General features: G+C 47.2%; 1 protein-coding gene across 1 annotated transcript in view; it reads left to right on the forward strand.

The window, feature by feature from the left end:
• Nucleotides 1–17,777, forward strand: part of LOC309622135 (uncharacterized protein) — a gene marked incomplete at both ends in the record, with an annotated part of 99,790 nt that overhangs the window by 38,458 nt on the left and 43,555 nt on the right. Inside the window, one exon of the mRNA XM_082409289.1 lies at nt 10,540–10,677. Within this exon, the coding sequence (XP_082265415.1) occupies nt 10,540–10,677 (138 nt within the window). The remainder of the gene's footprint in view (nt 1–10,539; nt 10,678–17,777) is intronic.

A 17,777-nucleotide genomic window follows, 5' to 3' on the forward strand; every position in this document is an offset into this window, starting at 1 on the left:
AAAATTCGAAAGGTTTGTTACTCGTCTATTAATTGTATTCCATTTACTTATTCAGTTCTATACCTGTCTTACCTGTGTATGGAAGAACAGCTGGTAGCCAAGGTGGCACCAAGAATCCTAGCAGCTCTCACTTGACGTATCCGTAGTAGTCGGCAATTTCCATTTCGTTTTCCCTCTCGGTGAAAAATTGCAGCTTGCCCGAAGAGGTGTATCTGGCAGCATTCTCCCGTTGTTGTTGAGCCCGCCTCTTCATGGCCTCTCGCTCTGGCCTCTGCTCTTGTTCGATGGGCTTTGACATGACTGGCTCAGGCACGTTGGGTTCCCTCCATGGAACTCGTTGCTTGCTGAAGTCTTGGAGTAGAAAGTGGGTTTGGAGCTTGGGTGGGGACTGGCGCTTATTCACAGCAGGGGGAACAGGCTCCCGCTGGAGAGGAGCGCCAGATGAAGTTTTGGAGGGTGCAGGCCTAGGAGCAGCAGACTGAGGGACACGAGGCTGGGTATGGTTGGGCCAAGCCGGTTGGGTTGGGTTGGTCACAGTTGGCTGAGCTGGTTTGGCGGGGCCTGGCAAAGAGGCAGGAGCTGGCTGGGATGAATTGGCTGCAGCAGGTTGAGCTGAGTCAGTAGAACCAGGCTGGGCACGGTAAGCCCCAGCAGGCCGATGTGAGGCCAGAGACTGTGGCCTCCGAGGAGCGGGTCGAGCTTGAGGCTTGTCCCAGGCAGAAAAAGGCAGAGGTATCAACTTGACCTTCCCAGGAGGAGGCCGCTCATACTGGGCTGGAGACGGACACTCTGTTTCAGCACTGCTGTCTGGTTTCTGGGCTTGGACTTGCGTTTTCTCAGGACCCTTCCCCTCACGTGGGGTATGCCGCCATGGCTGGATAGCTGGGGGTGGCTGGGGGTCTTTGGGGTTGCTTGACTTTCCCAAGAGCCGACAGGAAGAGCGCCCAGTTTTCGTCTCATTCTTCTTCCCCAGCGCATGAAGAACCTTCACAGACTCCAGCATGCGCACGCCAAGGGAGGTTCGAGGCTTTTGAAAGCTCTGTTGGAGAAGCTCAGTTTGGTGTTCCTTTCGCTTCGTGTGGGGGATTGCTGGCTTCTCTTCTGCCTTGACTTTGTTCCCTGACTGCTTGTTCTCCTCAGCCTTGTTTCTCCCTCTGGTCCTTTTGGTCTTTTCCTGCCCGTGGCTCTTAGTTTTGCTGATCTTTCTGGATGCAGCTTTCTGAGGTTTGCCTTGAGAGTGCTTGGCCGTGTTCACAGGAGCCCTGTCACTGACTGCAGCGTGGCATATAACCACTTCTCCCCCTAACAGGCACTCTGGATTCTTTGGCTGGATTTTGGCCTTGGGAGCGCCACTGATAGGCTCAGAGGCTTTCTGTTTGTTCTTCCTGGGTTGATCAGAGGGAACCTTTATGACACTTGGCTTTTCCTGCACCTGATTCACCTTAATGGCTCTGGTGTCTTTAGCTTTGATCACGTTGGGACCTTGGGATTGATCAAGATCTTTCAAAGGATTAAAGAGCTGGGGAAGGTGAATATCCTCCGCCAGTGTAGTAATGTCTGCAAGACCACTGCTAGGTTCAATCCCATTTTCAAGTGTCCCTAGGTCCTGACGACTCCGGCTGTTCTCTCCCAGATCAGCATTTTCAGAACCAGGCTGCTCCTCTTGGCTGAGGGGATCGGTGCAGGCCAGCGGCTGGTGAATATCAGGGATTCCTAAAGGGAGTAGTGGAGGATCTTGGTTCTCTGTTGGGATCTGGTAGGCATCCAGAGGCTTTGAAAGCTTGGTTTTGATATCATCCACGTGCTTACTCTCTATTTGTCCCTGGCTTGGAGCTGGAGGCAGGGCCAGGAGACGCCTGGCACTCTGGACTGGAGCTGTCACTGAAATGTCCCCAAGTTCAGATGGTGGGTTACTCTCAAGTATGTGGCTGTTTCTGCTACTGCAGGACTTGGGGAGTTCTTGACTTTGTGTCACACAAAACGTCTGGCTTGGAGGTTGCAATCCCAGGGAATTTTTCATCACCAGGGGGGAGGTCTCCATCCCTACAAAGGGATCAAGGGAGAAGTCAGTCCCTGGTAAGTGAGATGCTCCCCCTAAACACCAACACAGCAGTCATGTACCTTTCAAGGGGTTCAGGGGCAAGATGGGCAAGGCATTTCTACTAACTCTTCTTAAGGATCACGGACAGTGCCCTATGCTACGAGGTAAGCGGTGACTGTTGTAATTCTTACTGGTGAGCCTTTCCTGTCACTGATTCTCGGCTCGCTTTGTATTTCATAGGACTGTTATAAGTCCAATACAAAATGAGTCTTATTTTTAAAAACCTGAAATGTTTTACAAAGCCTAGCATTCTCATATAGGGTCCTTTCCATTCTCCCCACTTTCCCGAGAGGCCAAGAACACGTCACACCATGAACTAGGAGAGGGGGTAGAGCCCTTGCTGATGAAACACATCAACAAAGACAGAGTCTTAGCCTGCTTGCTCTCTGGACAGGATCTCGGACCACAAGGTCTTCAATCCTGGTATAAATGAAGGAAGTGAGGACAGTTCAACTGGCACTCACATAACAAGAGTTCTGAAACACCTTCCGAAGAGACTATAGCAGTAGATGAGGGAAGGGAGTGCTACAGTGTGGCAGTACAGGGGGAACGATCGGCTACAGCAGTGAAAAGTGTGGTACCGATTGGTGTGCTCTCGGGGTTCTTGTACATGTAGCATAGATGACCTCTACAGTGGCCCTCCCACCTTCCCACCTGCATTAGGTGTTCTTTTTTTTGTAATTTATGTTTATGTATTTATTTACTGTTTGAACTTATTTATTCTACGTATTTATTTTTTTGGCTGCACTGGGTCTCTCATTGCTGTGCACGGGCTTTCTCTAGTTGGCGGCTAGCGGGGGCTACTCTTGGTTGCGGTGTGCGGGCTTCTCATCGCGGTGGCTTCTCTTGTTGCGGAGCATGGGCTGTAGGCACGTGGGCTTCGGTAGTTGAGGCTCACGGGCTCTAGAATGCAGGCTCCGTCGTTGTGGCACATGCGCTTAGTTGCTGCACGGCATGTGGGATCTTCGCAGACCAGGGCTCGAACCCGTGTCCCCCGCATTGCATTGGCAGGCGGATTCTTAACCACGGCGCCACCAGGGAAGCCCTAGGTGTTCTCATAGAGAGTCTAAAAACAGAGGGCACTGAGCGAAGGTAGTGGTTATTAAAGGCTCAGGATCTAAATTCTACCTGCCTCTACACCCCTTCCCAGCTGTCGATTTGACCCCATTTTTGAGTGCCGACCTCATTCTTCAACTTTCTCTGGCGTTTGTTATACTCACCTTGAAAACTTGTTTCTGTGATGCGTTGAGCAGACACAGGGTGGCAGACTGCAGAGGTGGAAGCTGGTGGTCGGATATTTGTGGGCTGAATCTCCTTCAGTCCCATTCCCATTTCTGGTTGCCCAGAGGCCCGACTTCCTGTGTATGACGCCGAGCCGTAGGATTGCGGGCAGGAGCCAAGTTCTCCATACAGTAAAGACTCCAGTGTGCCTTGGTTATAGTAATATACCTGGCTTCCTTCCTGGCAGGGAAGTGGCAGGCGGCTCTGCCCCTGATTTGGAATCTGAGATGGTGTTCCCTGAGCAAGGCTGGCAGAAAGCGATGGATGTAGAGGGACCATGTTCTTGGCGTCTGAAGTTTTATCATACTGGGCTGCCAGAAACATGGAGGAGGCAGCTGTGTGGCGGTCAGTGAGTGCCAGAGTAAAGTCTCCGAGTGAAGAAGAATTCTTTTCAGTGCTTGCTGTGATGTCCCACTCAAGAACACCTGGATAGGAAGCAGCTGAAGTGGAGATCTGGCTGTGGTCAGTAACTCCAGATAACATAGTCGTGCTAGAATGTTGGTAAAGGTAGGCACTACCCATGAGTGTCTGGAAAGGGGTACCGGTAGCCGATGCCGAACTGACGGCAGGGGCAGAGACTCTGGAGAAGTTGCAGACACTTCGTGTTAGGGAAGTTGCATTGCTCACCACAGGAGGAGAATGCTGCAGAGAATTTAGAGTTCCAAGTAGAGATGGATGTTGGAAATTTTCTGTAAGAACAAGAGGGTCATGAAAAACTCAGGGAGGTTGAGAAATTCTCACTACGTTTGAGGAACGGCATCATCTGAAGGTTCTTGCTATCAGGACACCTCTACTATCACTACTTCCTGAGAAACCCAAAATCAGACAGTTAATGATGGCTGTAAGGACTGAGCAGTTTTCCACTCTTCTCTATTAACTGCCTGTGCTCCCATCTTGGGCACAGACGGGCAGAAGAGCCAAGTGGTGTGGTTCAGAGATTGTTCTCTAGGCTGGAAGCAACCTTCTCCCTGCCCTGTCTTTCCCTTCAGCCTGCACTCGTATTGACTTCTATGCTATTTCCTAGACTGGAAGCATTTTAGAACTAGGAGGCCCTTAGAGAACTTCGATGTTCTCAGTCTCATTTCGTGAGTAAGGAAACTGAGGCTCAGAGAGGTCGGGTTGACTTGTTCAAGTTCTCTCATTATGTTAGTATCATTACCAGGTTTCAGAACCTAAGTATCCTGACTTCCTTGCCAGGACTCCACTCTGAGCATGATACTGCCAGAAAGCAGGAGAAATAGAACTTATAATATAGGCATTTTTTTTGTCCATTAGAAAACAGTACGGCTATTACCATGGTCGTCTTCAGTGTCTCCCTTTGCTTGTGCAGTTCCCACGCTATTACCTAGAGGTGACGTACAGCTCAGTCCAACTGGTGAATTGAAAGAGTCATTTTTGCCCTCTTCAAGCCTGGTTTCTCATCCTACCTCAAAATGATTACCCGAAAGTGGATTTCTTAAGTGCTTTTGGAAAGGGAAAAGTTATCTGATTACTTCAGATTCCTCACCTATAAAGTGGTTATAACACCACCACCAATAATAATAGCAGTAATAATTAATAGATGAATAAGCTGATCTATTGCGTATGATTTATATGGAGGAAGATACAATAAGTTCTAGAAAGACAAAGAAAAATCATGACAAGCATATTACGTTAACGAAAAAGAAATCCATAGATATTAATGAAAACTGAGGTATGTGGCAAGTATCGAAGCCTAATGAATTTACTAACAAATGGCATTCTGTACTATCCATGCAATATTATGAAAGTGAATTTTGCCCACTCTATTTTAGTGAATACTATTAACCAGAAGACACGATGGAGGTGATAGAGGTGAATGAATTCCTAGCCAATGCATACAGACAGAGAAGGTATGTCAGTAAAAAATGCATAACAAGCAACAGAATGCAATAAATGTGCATGTATAGGTAGCCACAACACATATAGACAAGTATTTCAATGAAAACCGGTACGAAGCAGACAGCAAAATAATAAGTGTAAAAGAGTTTCATTATTGTGCTCCTTCATATTTTTACCCAGCAAGTAAGAGGTATTAAGCCTAGGAGAAATATATATTTCAATGAATATAGCTTATATAATAAGCAGAAAGGAAGCTTAAAATGTATCAGGAAGGTTTTTGGATTTATCCTAGAACTTAGATTAGAATCATCTTCAGCATCCAAGAAGATGGCATCCCAAAACCTCAAAAAACCATCATGCCTAGAATCCAATTAAAAAAGATTTTCAAATGTAAGAAAATCCACAGGACTCCACAATATGGTTTTCGATAAACGTGGATGTTTGTTTGTTTTGTTTCTTTGGCCGCGCCGCGTGGCCCTGGCCGTGAAAGCACCGAGTCCTAAGCACTGGACCGCCAGGGAATTCCCTAAGTGGGGGGGGGAATTAGAGATGTGGGGCTTGACTTTTTCTTCTTCTTCTTCGGTAGCTAAGCTCTACAAGCGAACGATGGCTGTTGATCAATGTGCTCTCTGTGTTAGGAAGGAAATAACTGTAAAAATGAAAAGCAGCCTTGCCTTAGAACCTACATATCACACCAAGGAAAATAGTCCTTCTGATTCAATTTAGAAGATATCACTTAAAATGTTGAATTGGTGAAATGTCTACCTAGTTTAAAAATTAGAAAGAATAAAACACTGAAAAGCAGCCCCCTAGATAACCACTGTGGTTGCTTGTTTATAGGAGGCATCATTTCTAAAACGTATTTCTAAAATGTTTATATTCAAAACTGTCAAGTGGCCAACTGTATTCAGAGAGGCAATAAAAGAAAGAAAACGGAGTATGACTTTTCTGATAAGCTGCCTTTCCTGGTGATCCCCTGTTCTGGCCTTACTTTCCTTCTTAGTCTGTTAATGTAAGGGTTTGCTACCATCAACTTGGTTTTGCCCTGCTCTGAGCAGGTTTCCCTCTGTGCTGTTTCTGCTTTAATTGAAAATCTTTGGTTCCCATCAGCATTCCATTGCAAACTCCGTTTTTCTTGAGAGCTCCTCTATGCTTTCCCTCTTCATTCTTACATTTTCTCCCATCTCTTGGTGCCTGTTGGCCTGTGCTAATGAAAACCATCCTAAACTTCCTTACGCTCGACTCTGTGCCTCCCTGTAGAGCCCAGTACTCTCCATCCTCTCTCCCTATTCTCTCTTTTCAACTAGTCGAAATCCTAGTGGAGGGAGACCATTAGAGATGAAACATCTTGGTATATATTGCTAGTTTTCTATGTCCCCTGGCTTTTCTATGTTTCTGTTGAAACACTCTTGAGAAGTGTCTGATTTCGTTTTCTACATGGGTACCCTTTAAGGCTCAATACTGGAAAAGAAGGGGATCAGAGTGATCAACCCAACGTGGTATCCTAACGTAACAGTTAAGGAAAGCAACAGGCTTTGTGAGACAGCCAGTGATTTGTCCAAAGTCACACAGATAGTAAACGTCAAAGTCAAAACTGAAATTAGGTCTCCAGACTTGTAGTTCAATACTTTCCCTCATTATTCCATGCTATTTTGAATCTCCTACTTACTCAATTTAGGGGCAAAAGAAATCGAACGCAAAACTTTCCAAAGTTTCTTTTCTTACCTGACATGGTCAGAGAAGAGGAAGCATCCACTGCAGGTACAAGGGATGAGGAGACAACACTAGAGGATGTCCGAGTGGCTGCAGCTGAACGGCGCACGTGTCCAGTACAGAGGTCACTGGTTACTGGTCCAAACAGCTCCACGGAAACCCCAAGGCTCTACCAAGTGGTAGTAGGTTTGGTAGGAGAGTGATGTCACAAAGCAGGCAGTTGAAAGGTATGAGAGAGCCAATAGGGAGGTCCGATCCCCAACAGGAAGGCGGGCTTGGGTGAAGAGAGTGTAGGAGAGCTAAAACAACACCTGAGTTTCTGAGCTCTGGGGAGGAAATCCTAGAAGACAGATTTACCTCCCCCAGGCTCTTCCATTAGGGAAATCATTGCAACATTTCTTACAGACGTTCATTAATACACTGAACTAAGAGTTACTTATATTCTACAGAGTATTCTATTTTATGTATCATATACTTAGAGCTATATAGATCTTCTTTAATTAATAATCCTTAGGAAGGAAAGAGCCATCTAGTTTGAACTATTACAGTTGTTCTGAAATCATATGTGTCTAATGAGTGAACTGATAGCAGCTTTTAAGGAGCCAAAGTAGGGATTAAGAAGCTCTTTTTGTAACTTGGTTCAAGAGTAGGGTGAAGTTTGTTGAGTGTACCTTGTGGAGAATGTTGTGGTCCAAGGCTCTTCTCTTTTAGTTTCTTCTCCTTGACTCCTACCTTCCTTGGGCTGGGCTAGGCTGGGGGCCAGGTTGGACTTGCGACTTAACATTTCTCTTCCGCTTTCTCTTTTTTTTTTTTCTTCCATTATGGGCATTGCTTCGAGGACAAGCCTTGATCTTGCATTGGACGTTACTTCCTGTCACCTTCCAGCAGCAGGAGTCTTCTTTTCAGTGCTTGATGCTTCACGAAATAGACTCTGCCCGTTGGCAGCAAATACCAGAGAGCTAGGAGACAGAGCTGGTTGCAGACCTTTCCTCTTCCAGCCTTTGGTTGCAATTGTTTGGCCCATAATTTGCTAGCTCTAGTTCCTTGGGCCACACAGGTATCCTGCCATCTCCAGCTCTTGTTATATGTGAGAGACATTCTGAACACTGTCCCTTTTTCTTTGCACAGAAGTATATACAGTGTGGCAGTTACTGTAATCTCCTCCGCCTTGCAAACAGCCACTCTAGAATCTTGGACCTCTAGGACTCTCTGTCTTGCATGCTTGGGGGCAAGGCCAAGCAAAATGAAGAGGAGAATAATTAGAGAAAGAGGAGGACGTTGGTGGAGAATTGGGAGCAGGTAAGGTGAAAGGGCACAGGAGAAAAGAGATGCATGTAGACTTTTTGGTTTCTGTGGGAAACAGGTTGACACACTTGGGCCTCATTTGGTATTAACAGAACAGAGAGTTAAAGATCTAAGTAGCTAGATAGTGTGCAGCAACTGCCATGAAGTCTGTACACTGAAGAGAACAGTCTCACATCTAGTTTTCATTTTGTTTTATGTCATAGTACCTTATTTATAGCATTCACTGGTGTGTTTGTAGAATACAGATGTTTTCAAATGCTCTGGTTTTGTCTACATGGTTATCTCCTTGTCCTGTTTGTAAGGAATCCAACATTGTAAGACATATTGCATGTTTTTCTCTTGACGATTGTTGACCTTGAAGCGTCATGAACTAACTTGAGCTGTTGGATTCTGTGGAGAAACGTTCAAAAGGGTCTGTGAAAAAGGCACTGTGGTGAGTCGCATTATGCACCCGAGCGTAAGGAGCAAGATATCTGCCACCAGCCCAGCTTGGCCTGGATTGCCTCTGTTTTAGTTCCCCTGGTTAGTGCTTTTCTCCCTAACCACTCTTGTGACTGTGATAATGTGAGTAAGGGCGGAGTTGCTAATGATCTATGTGTGAGGTAAGCTGGTTTGAGGGAGGAAATCTATGGACCTAGTCATTTTCCTTGGTGGTAAGCTTTCAGGGGTGCAGAGATTGATCTTCCTGGGGCCTTTTCTGGTCCCAGGAAGATATCGCATAGATGGGACCTCCCAAGACACACATTGAATCTTTAGGCCTGTTTTTCCTATTATGAGGTACGAGTTTCTTCACTGATGGGGATGATGCTTATCTGAGAAGAAATTGTGAAAGGTGGTGTAGTGTAGAGGTGTGGCTTAAGCTTTTAAGTTTTCCTCCAGGTTTTTCCCCTAAGCTTCCTACTTCGGACGGCCTACTTACATGATACTAGTAGGTGATGTCCGGCTAACAGCTTCCTAAATATACCTGCAAGCCAGATCAGTGTCTCTTTTCTCTGTATTCCCATGGAAATCAAGAGTCCCGCCGAATTTTCCATCGAAACAGTTGATTTGTGTTGTCTCTAGGAATTCTAAAGGGCGTACCGTTGCTTCCTAACCGGTGTCATTTGGGAGATCCGCCTCTGTACGTTCAAATGATTAATTTTGAGACTTTGCTCATGTGTGCAGTAAACCCTTGAATTCCCTAAGACCTTCCTTTCCTCCATCTCCTACCCCATTAAGCCCGCTTCAGTTCATCTCCTGAATTTCTTTGGAATCTGTCAGCCAGCTCTTCCTCAACTTCCTAATACTGAACTTGCCTGTCTGTTGCGATTAGGTCCTAACTAGTGTCCATATATCTTGTTTCCTTCCAATCCACTCTTCACACAAGAAACCTTCAAAGCAAGTTGGAACGTTGCTCATAAACATCGCTCACAAACATTGTTTTGAGAATAGAAAACACACTGTTGGCCTTTAAGACTCTGCGTGGTCTAGAATCCTCTCTGCTTCTCTAGCCCCATCTTGTGCCACTTTTGCCCTCACTTTCTATGCTTCAGATACACTGAATTAACCTTAGTTCTCACTCATCTGACAGAAGTCAGTTCAGATACTATTTTTCACTGTGATTCCTAGCATTAAGGAATTTGATTATCAGGTTTTGTATGAGGACTATTTCATCAGGGGTACAGAAGTTCTGGCCATCTCTGGTTTTGGATATCCCTTATTTGTTGAGACCTTTGCATTGTTTGGTTGCCTTTTGTCTGTTTTCCAGATGGGAAAACAGGAACAAGGGAAGTATAGGTTATTACTAGGTGGGGTTGAACAAGTGGAGCAGCAAACTGCAAAGCAGAAAGAAGAGGGACGTACTATAGAGGGATATGACTTCCATTCTCAAGGCGCCTGCATCCTGTGCAGGGAGACAGCCTAACATAAAATGTGCCTAACAACAAATATATTGACTTCTTACTAAAAATCTCCAGTTCATAGAACCGAGGGGTTTGTACCTTCTCCTTTAAAAGTGATAGTCCTGGGACTTCCCCGGTGGTCCCGTGGTGAAGACTCTGCGCTTCCAACGCAGCAGGCGTGGGTTCAATCCCTGGTTGGGGAGCTAAGATCCCACATGCTGCGCAGCCAAAGAAATTTTTGTCGAACGTTATACTCCTGTATTGTTGGCTTTAGTGGTTTAGATTTTGTTGTACTGTTAAGAAGATTTCAGTTTATTTACCGGGAACAAACAACACATAATGTAAAAATAGTTTCCCAGAAACGATTTCCATCATTCTCTTCCTCCCTTTCTCCCGCAGACTGGTGTTTCACCTTGACAAGTTCTCTGTCATTCCATAGGAAAGCTGTCTGGCTTGGAGGTTGCAATCCCAGGGAATTTTTCATCAGCGGGGAAGTCTCCATCACTACAGAGGAATCAAGGGAGAAGTCAGTCCCTGGTAAGTGAGATGCTCCCCCTAAACACCAACACAGCAGTCGTGTACCTTTCAAGGGGTTCAGGGGCAAGATGGGCAAGGCATTTCTACTAACTCTTCTTAAGGATCACGGACAGTGCCCTATGCTACGAGGTAAGCGGTGACTGCTGTAGTTCTTACTGGTGATCCTTTCCTGTCACTGATTCTCGGCCTTCTTTGTATTTCATAGGACTGTTGTCAGTCCAATACAAAATGAGTCTTATTTTTAAAAACCTGAAATGTTTTACAGAGCCTAGCATTCTCATATAGGGTCCTTTCCATTCTCTCCACTTTCCCGAGAGGCCAAGAACACTTCACACCATGAACTAGGAGAGGGGGTAGAGCCCTTTCTGATGAAATACATCAACAAAGACAGAGCCTTAGCCTGCTTGCTCTCTGGACAGGATCTCGGACCACAAGGTCTTCAATCCTGGTATAAATGAAGGAAGTGAGGACAGTTCAACTGGCACTCTGATAACAAGAGTTCGGAAACACCTTCCAAAGAGACTATAGCAGTAGATGAGGGAAGGGAGTGCTACAGTGTGGCAGTACAGGGGGAATGATCGGCTACAGCAGTGAAAAGTGTGGTACCGATTGGTGTGCTCTCGGGGTTCTTGTACATGTAGCATAGATGACCTCTACAGTGGCCCTCCCACCTTCCCACCTGCATTAGGTGTTGTTTTTTTTTGTAATTTATGTTTATGTATTTATTTACTGTTTGAACTTATTTATTCTACGTATTTATGTTTTTGGCTGCACTGGGTCTCTCATTGCTGTGCACGGGCTTTCTCTAGTTGGCGGCTAGCGGGGGCTACTCTCGGTTGCGGTGTGCGGGCATCTCATCGCGGTGGCTTCTCTTGTTGCGGAGCATGGGCTGTAGGCACGTGGGCTTCGGTAGTTGAGGCTCACGGGCTCTAGAATGCAGGCTCCGTCGTTGTGGCACATGCGCTTAGTTGCTGCACGGCATGTGGGATCTTCGCAGACCAGGGCTCGAACCCGTGTCCCCTGCATTGGCAGGCGCCACCAGGGAAGCCCTAGGTGTTCTCATATAGAGTCTAAAAACAGAGAGCACTGAGAGAAGGTAGTGGTTATTAAAGGCTCAGGATCTAAATTCTACCTGTCTCTACACCCCTTCCCAGCTGTCGATTTGACCCCATTTTTGAATGCTGACCTCATTGTTCAACTTTTCTCTGCCGTCTGTATACTCACCTTGAAAACTTGTTTCTGTGATGCGTTGAGCAGACACAGGGTGGCAGATTGCAGAGGTGGAAGCTGGTGGTCGGATATTTGTGGGCTGAATCTCCTTCAGTCCCATTCCCATTTCTGGTTGCCCAGAGGCCCTACTTCCTGTGTGTGACGCCGAGCCGTAGGATTGCGGGCAGGAGCCAAGTTCTCCATACAGTAAAGACTCCAGTGTGCCTTGGTTATAGTAATATACCTGGCTTCCTTCCTGGCAGGGAAGTGACAGGCGGCTATGCCCCTGCTTTGTTCGTGGGCCTCCTGATCCAGCAGTTCCCTTGGCTCTGCCCCTGTCGTCAGCTGCCCCTAGGATAACTCTGAGCCCTAGCCACTTCTCTGGTAGATTTCCCTATTCCCCCACTACAGTCACACCTGAATAAGGCAACTCAGACCTTTCAGAGATGTGTCCTGAACCTCTTGTTTTCTGAAATACCTATCTGGTGGTTGTGAGACTTAAGGCCAGCGTCCCCGAGAGACTTTTTCTATTTCTCCTAGTAAACCTAGACTCATCTTCTGTCACCTTCAACTCTACTCCAATTGTGTTCTTTCAACCCAGACCTCTGACCCTGCTTTTTACTTCTGCCATTTCATCCTCGCTCCTGCTTCCTTTCCTAAATCCATACGTCTCTTTTGGCCTTCCTAGCCCTGGGCCAAGTTCCTTCCTCTTTGCTCAGTTTTTACCCCTTTCCTTCATTCTCCCATCCAACTTTCAGTCCTTCCTTTCTCACGCCCCAGTTAGCAGCATCTGAAAATTCGAAAGGTTTGTTACTCGTCTATTAATTGTATTCCATTTACTTATTCAGTTCTATACCTGTCTTACCTGTGTATGGAAGAACAGCTGGTAGCCAAGGTGGCACCAAGAATCCTAGCAGCTCTCACTTGACGTATCCGTAGTAGTCGGCAATTTCCATTTCGTTTTCCCTCTCGGTGAAAAATTGCAGCTTGCCCGAAGAGGTGTATCTGGCAGCATTCTCCCGTTGTTGTTGAGCCCGCCTCTTCATGGCCTCTCGCTCTGGCCTCTGCTCTTGTTCGATGGGCTTTGACATGACTGGCTCAGGCACGTTGGGTTCCCTCCATGGAACTCGTTGCTTGCTGAAGTCTTGGAGTAGAAAGTGGGTTTGGAGCTTGGGTGGGGACTGGCGCTTATTCACAGCAGGGGGAACAGGCTCCCGCTGGAGAGGAGCGCCAGATGAAGTTTTGGAGGGTGCAGGCCTAGGAGCAGCAGACTGAGGGACACGAGGCTGGGTATGGTTGGTCCAAGCCGGTTGGGTTGGGTTGGTCACAGTTGGCTGAGCTGGTTTGGCGGGGCCTGGCAAAGAGGCAGGAGCTGGCTGGGATGAATTGGCTGCAGCAGGTTGAGCTGAGTCAGTAGAACCAGGCTGGGCACGGTAAGCCCCAGCAGGCCGATGTGAGGCCAGAGACTGTGGCCTCCGAGGAGCGGGTCGAGCTTGAGGCTTGTCCCAGGCAGAAAAAGGCAGAGGTATCAACTTGACCTTCCCAGGAGGAGGCCGCTCATACTGGGCTGGAGACGGACACTCTGTTTCAGCACTGCTGTCTGGTTTCTGGGCTTGGACTTGCGTTTTCTCAGGACCCTTCCCCTCACGTGGGGTATGCCGCCATGGCTGGATAGCTGGGGGTGGCTGGGGGTCTTTGGGGTTGCTTGACTTTCCCAAGAGCCGACAGGAAGAGCGCCCAGTTTTCGTCTCATTCTTCTTCCCCAGCGCATGAAGAACCTTCACAGACTCCAGCATGCGCACGCCAAGGGAGGTTCGAGGCTTTTGAAAGCTCTGTTGGAGAAGCTCAGTTTGGTGTTCCTTTCGCTTCGTGTGGGGGATTGCTGGCTTCTCTTCTGCCTTGACTTTGTTCCCTGACTGCTTGTTCTCCTCAGCCTTGTTTCTCCCTCTGGTCCTTTTGGTCTTTTCCTGCCCGTGGCTCTTAGTTTTGCTGATCTTTCTGGATGCAGCTTTCTGAGGTTTGCCTTGAGAGTGCTTGGCCGTGTTCACAGGAGCCCTGTCACTGACTGCAGCGTGGCATATAACCACTTCTCCCCCTAACAGGCACTCTGGATTCTTTGGCTGGATTTTGGCCTTGGGAGCGCCACTGATAGGCTCAGAGGCTTTCTGTTTGTTCTTCCTGGGTTGATCAGAGGGAACCTTTATGACACTTGGCTTTTCCTGCACCTGATTCACCTTAATGGCTCTGGTGTCTTTAGCTTTGATCACGTTGGGACCTTGGGATTGATCAAGATCTTTCAAAGGATTAAAGAGCTGGGGAAGGTGAATATCCTCCGCCAGTGTAGTAATGTCTGCAAGACCACTGCTAGGTTCAATCCCATTTTCAAGTGTCCCTAGGTCCTGACGACTCCGGCTGTTCTCTCCCAGATCAGCATTTTCAGAACCAGGCTGCTCCTCTTGGCTGAGGGGATCGGTGCAGGCCAGCGGCTGGTGAATATCAGGGATTCCTAAAGGGAGTAGTGGAGGATCTTGGTTCTCTGTTGGGATCTGGTAGGCATCCAGAGGCTTTGAAAGCTTGGTTTTGATATCATCCACGTGCTTACTCTCTATTTGTCCCTGGCTTGGAGCTGGAGGCAGGGCCAGGAGACGCCTGGCACTCTGGACTGGAGCTGTCACTGAAATGTCCCCAAGTTCAGATGGTGGGTTACTCTCAAGTATGTGGCTGTTTCTGCTACTGCAGGACTTGGGGAGTTCTTGACTTTGTGTCACACAAAACGTCTGGCTTGGAGGTTGCAATCCCAGGGAATTTTTCATCACCAGGGGGGAGGTCTCCATCCCTACAAAGGGATCAAGGGAGAAGTCAGTCCCTGGTAAGTGAGATGCTCCCCCTAAACACCAACACAGCAGTCGTGTACCTTTCAAGGGGTTCAGGGGCAAGATGGGCAAGGCATTTCTACTAACTCTTCTTAAGGATCATGGACAGTGCCCTATGCTACGAGGTAAGCGGTGACTGTTGTAATTCTTACTGGTGAGCCTTTCCTGTCGCTGATTCTCGGCTCGCTTTGTATTTCATAGGACTGTTATAAGTCCAATACAAAATGAGTCTTATTTTTAAAAACCTGAAATGTTTTACAAAGCCTAGCATTCTCATATAGGGTCCTTTCCATTCTCCCCACTTTCCCGAGAGGCCAAGAACACGTCACACCATGAACTAGGAGAGGGGGTAGAGCCCTTGCTGATGAAATACATCAACAAAGACAGAGTCTTAGCCTGCTTGCTCTCTGGACAGGATCTCGGACCACAAGGTCTTCAATCCTGGTATAAATGAAGGAAGTGAGGACAGTTCAACTGGCACTCTCATAACAAGAGTTCTGAAACACCTTCCGAAGAGACTATAGCAGTAGATGAGGGAAGGGAGTGCTACAGTGTGGCAGTACAGGGGGAACGATCGGCTACAGCAGTGAAAAGTGTGGTACCGATTGGTGTGCTCTCGGGGTTCTTGTACATGTAGCATAGATGACCTCTACAGTGGCCCTCCCACCTTCCCACCTGCATTAGGTGTTCTTTTTTTTGTAATTTATGTTTATGTATTTATTTACTGTTTGAACTTATTTATTCTACGTATTTATTTTTTTGGCTGCACTGGGTCTCTCATTGCTGTGCACGGGCTTTCTCTAGTTGGCGGCTAGCGGGGGCTACTCTTGGTTGCGGTGTGCGGGCTTCTCATCGCGGTGGCTTCTCTTGTTGCGGAGCATGGGCTGTAGGCACGTGGGCTTCGGTAGTTGAGGCTCACGGGCTCTAGAATGCAGGCTCCGTCGTTGTGGCACATGCGCTTAGTTGCTGCACGGCATGTGGGATCTTCGCAGACCAGGGCTCGAACCCGTGTCCCCCGCATTGCATTGGCAGGCGGATTCTTAACCACGGCGCCACCAGGGAAGCCCTAGGTGTTCTCATATAGAGTCTAAAAACAGAGGGCACTGAGCGAAGGTAGTGGTTATTAAAGGCTCAGGATCTAAATTCTACCTGCCTCTACACCCCTTCCCAGCTGTCGATTTGACCCCATTTTTGAATGCCGACCTCATTCTTCAACTTTCTCTGGCGTTTGTTATACTCACCTTGAAAACTTGTTTCTGTGATGCGTTGAGCAGACACAGGGTGGCAGACTGCAGAGGTGGAAGCTGGTGGTCGGATATTTGTGGGCTGAATCTCCTTCAGTCCCATTCCCATTTCTGGTTGCCCAGAGGCCCGACTTCCTGTGTATGACGCCGAGCCGTAGGATTGCGGGCAGGAGCCAAGTTCTCCATACAGTAAAGACCCCAGTGTGCCTTGGTTACAGTAATATACCTGGCTTCCTTCCTGGCAGGGAAGTGACAGGCGGCTCTGCCCCTGATTTGGAATCTGAGATGGTGTTCCCTGAGCAAGGCTGGCAGAAAGCGATGGATGTAGAGGGACCATGTTCTTGGCGTCTGAAGTTTTATCATCCTGGGCTGCCAGAAACATGGAGGAGGCAGCTGTGTGGCGGTCAGTGAGTGCCAGAGTAAAGTCTCCGAGTGAAGAAGAATTCTTTTCAGTGCTTGCTGTGATGTCCCACTCAAGAACACCTGGATAGGAAGCAGCTGAAGTGGAGATCTGGCTGTGGTCAGTAACTCCAGATAACATAGTCGTGCTAGAATGTTGGTAAAGGTAGGCACTACCCATGAGTGTCTGGAAAGGGGTACCAGTAGCCGATGCCGAACTGACGGCAGGGGCAGAGACTCTGGAGAAGTTGCAGACACTTCGTGTTAGGGAAGTTGCATTGCTCACCACAGGAGGAGAATGCTGCAGAGAATTTAGAGTTCCAAGTAGAGATGGATGTTGGAAATTTTCTGTAAGAACAAGAGGGTCATGAAAAACTCAGGGAGGTTGAGAAATTCTCACTACGTTTGAGGAACGGCATCATCTGAAGGTTCTTGCTATCAGGACACCTCTACTATCACTACTTCCTGAGAAACCCAAAATCAGACAGTTAATGATGGCTGTAAGGACTGAGCAGTTTTCCACTCTTCTCTATTAACTGCCTGTGCTCCCATCTTGGGCACAGACGGGCAGAAGAGCCAAGTGGTGTGGTTCAGAGATTGTTCTCTAGGCTGGAAGCAACCTTCTCCCTGCCCTGTCTTTCCCTTCAGCCTGCACTCGTATTGACTTCTATGCTATTTCCTAGACTGGAAGCATTTTAGAACTAGGAGGCCCTTAGAGAACTTCGATGTTCTCAGTCTCATTTCGTGAGTAAGGAAACTGAGGCTCAGAGAGGTCGGGTTGACTTGTTCAAGTTCTCTCATTATGTTAGTATCATTACCAGGTTTCAGAACCTAAGTATCCTGACTTCCTTGCCAGGACTCCACTCTGAGCATGATACTGCCAGAAAGCAGGAGAAATAGAACTTATAATATAGGCATTTTTTTTGTCCATTAGAAAACAGTACGGCTATTACCATTGTCGTCTTCAGTGTCTCCCTTTGCTTGTGCAGTTCCCACGCTATTACCTAGAGGTGACGTACAGCTCAGTCCAACTGGTGAATTGAAAGAGTCATTTTTGCCCTCTTCAAGCCCGGTTTCTCATCCTACCTCAAAATGATTACCCGAAAGTGGATTTCTTAAGTGCTTTTGGAAAGGGAAAAGTTATCTGATTACTTCAGATTCCTCACCTATAAAGTGGTTATAACACCACCACCAATAATAATAGCAGTAATAATTAATAGATGAATAAGCTGATCTATTGCGTATGATTTATATGGAGGAAGATACAATAAGTTCTAGAAAGACAAAGAAAAATCATGACAAGCATATTACGTTAACGAAAAAGAAATCCATAGATATTAATGAAAACTGGGGTATGTGGCAAGTATCGAAGCCT

The sequence above is a fragment of the Balaenoptera borealis genome (assembly GCF_965194805.1).
Source record: "Balaenoptera borealis genome assembly, contig: HAP1_SCAFFOLD_1613, whole genome shotgun sequence".
NCBI lineage: Eukaryota > Metazoa > Chordata > Mammalia > Artiodactyla > Balaenopteridae > Balaenoptera > Balaenoptera borealis.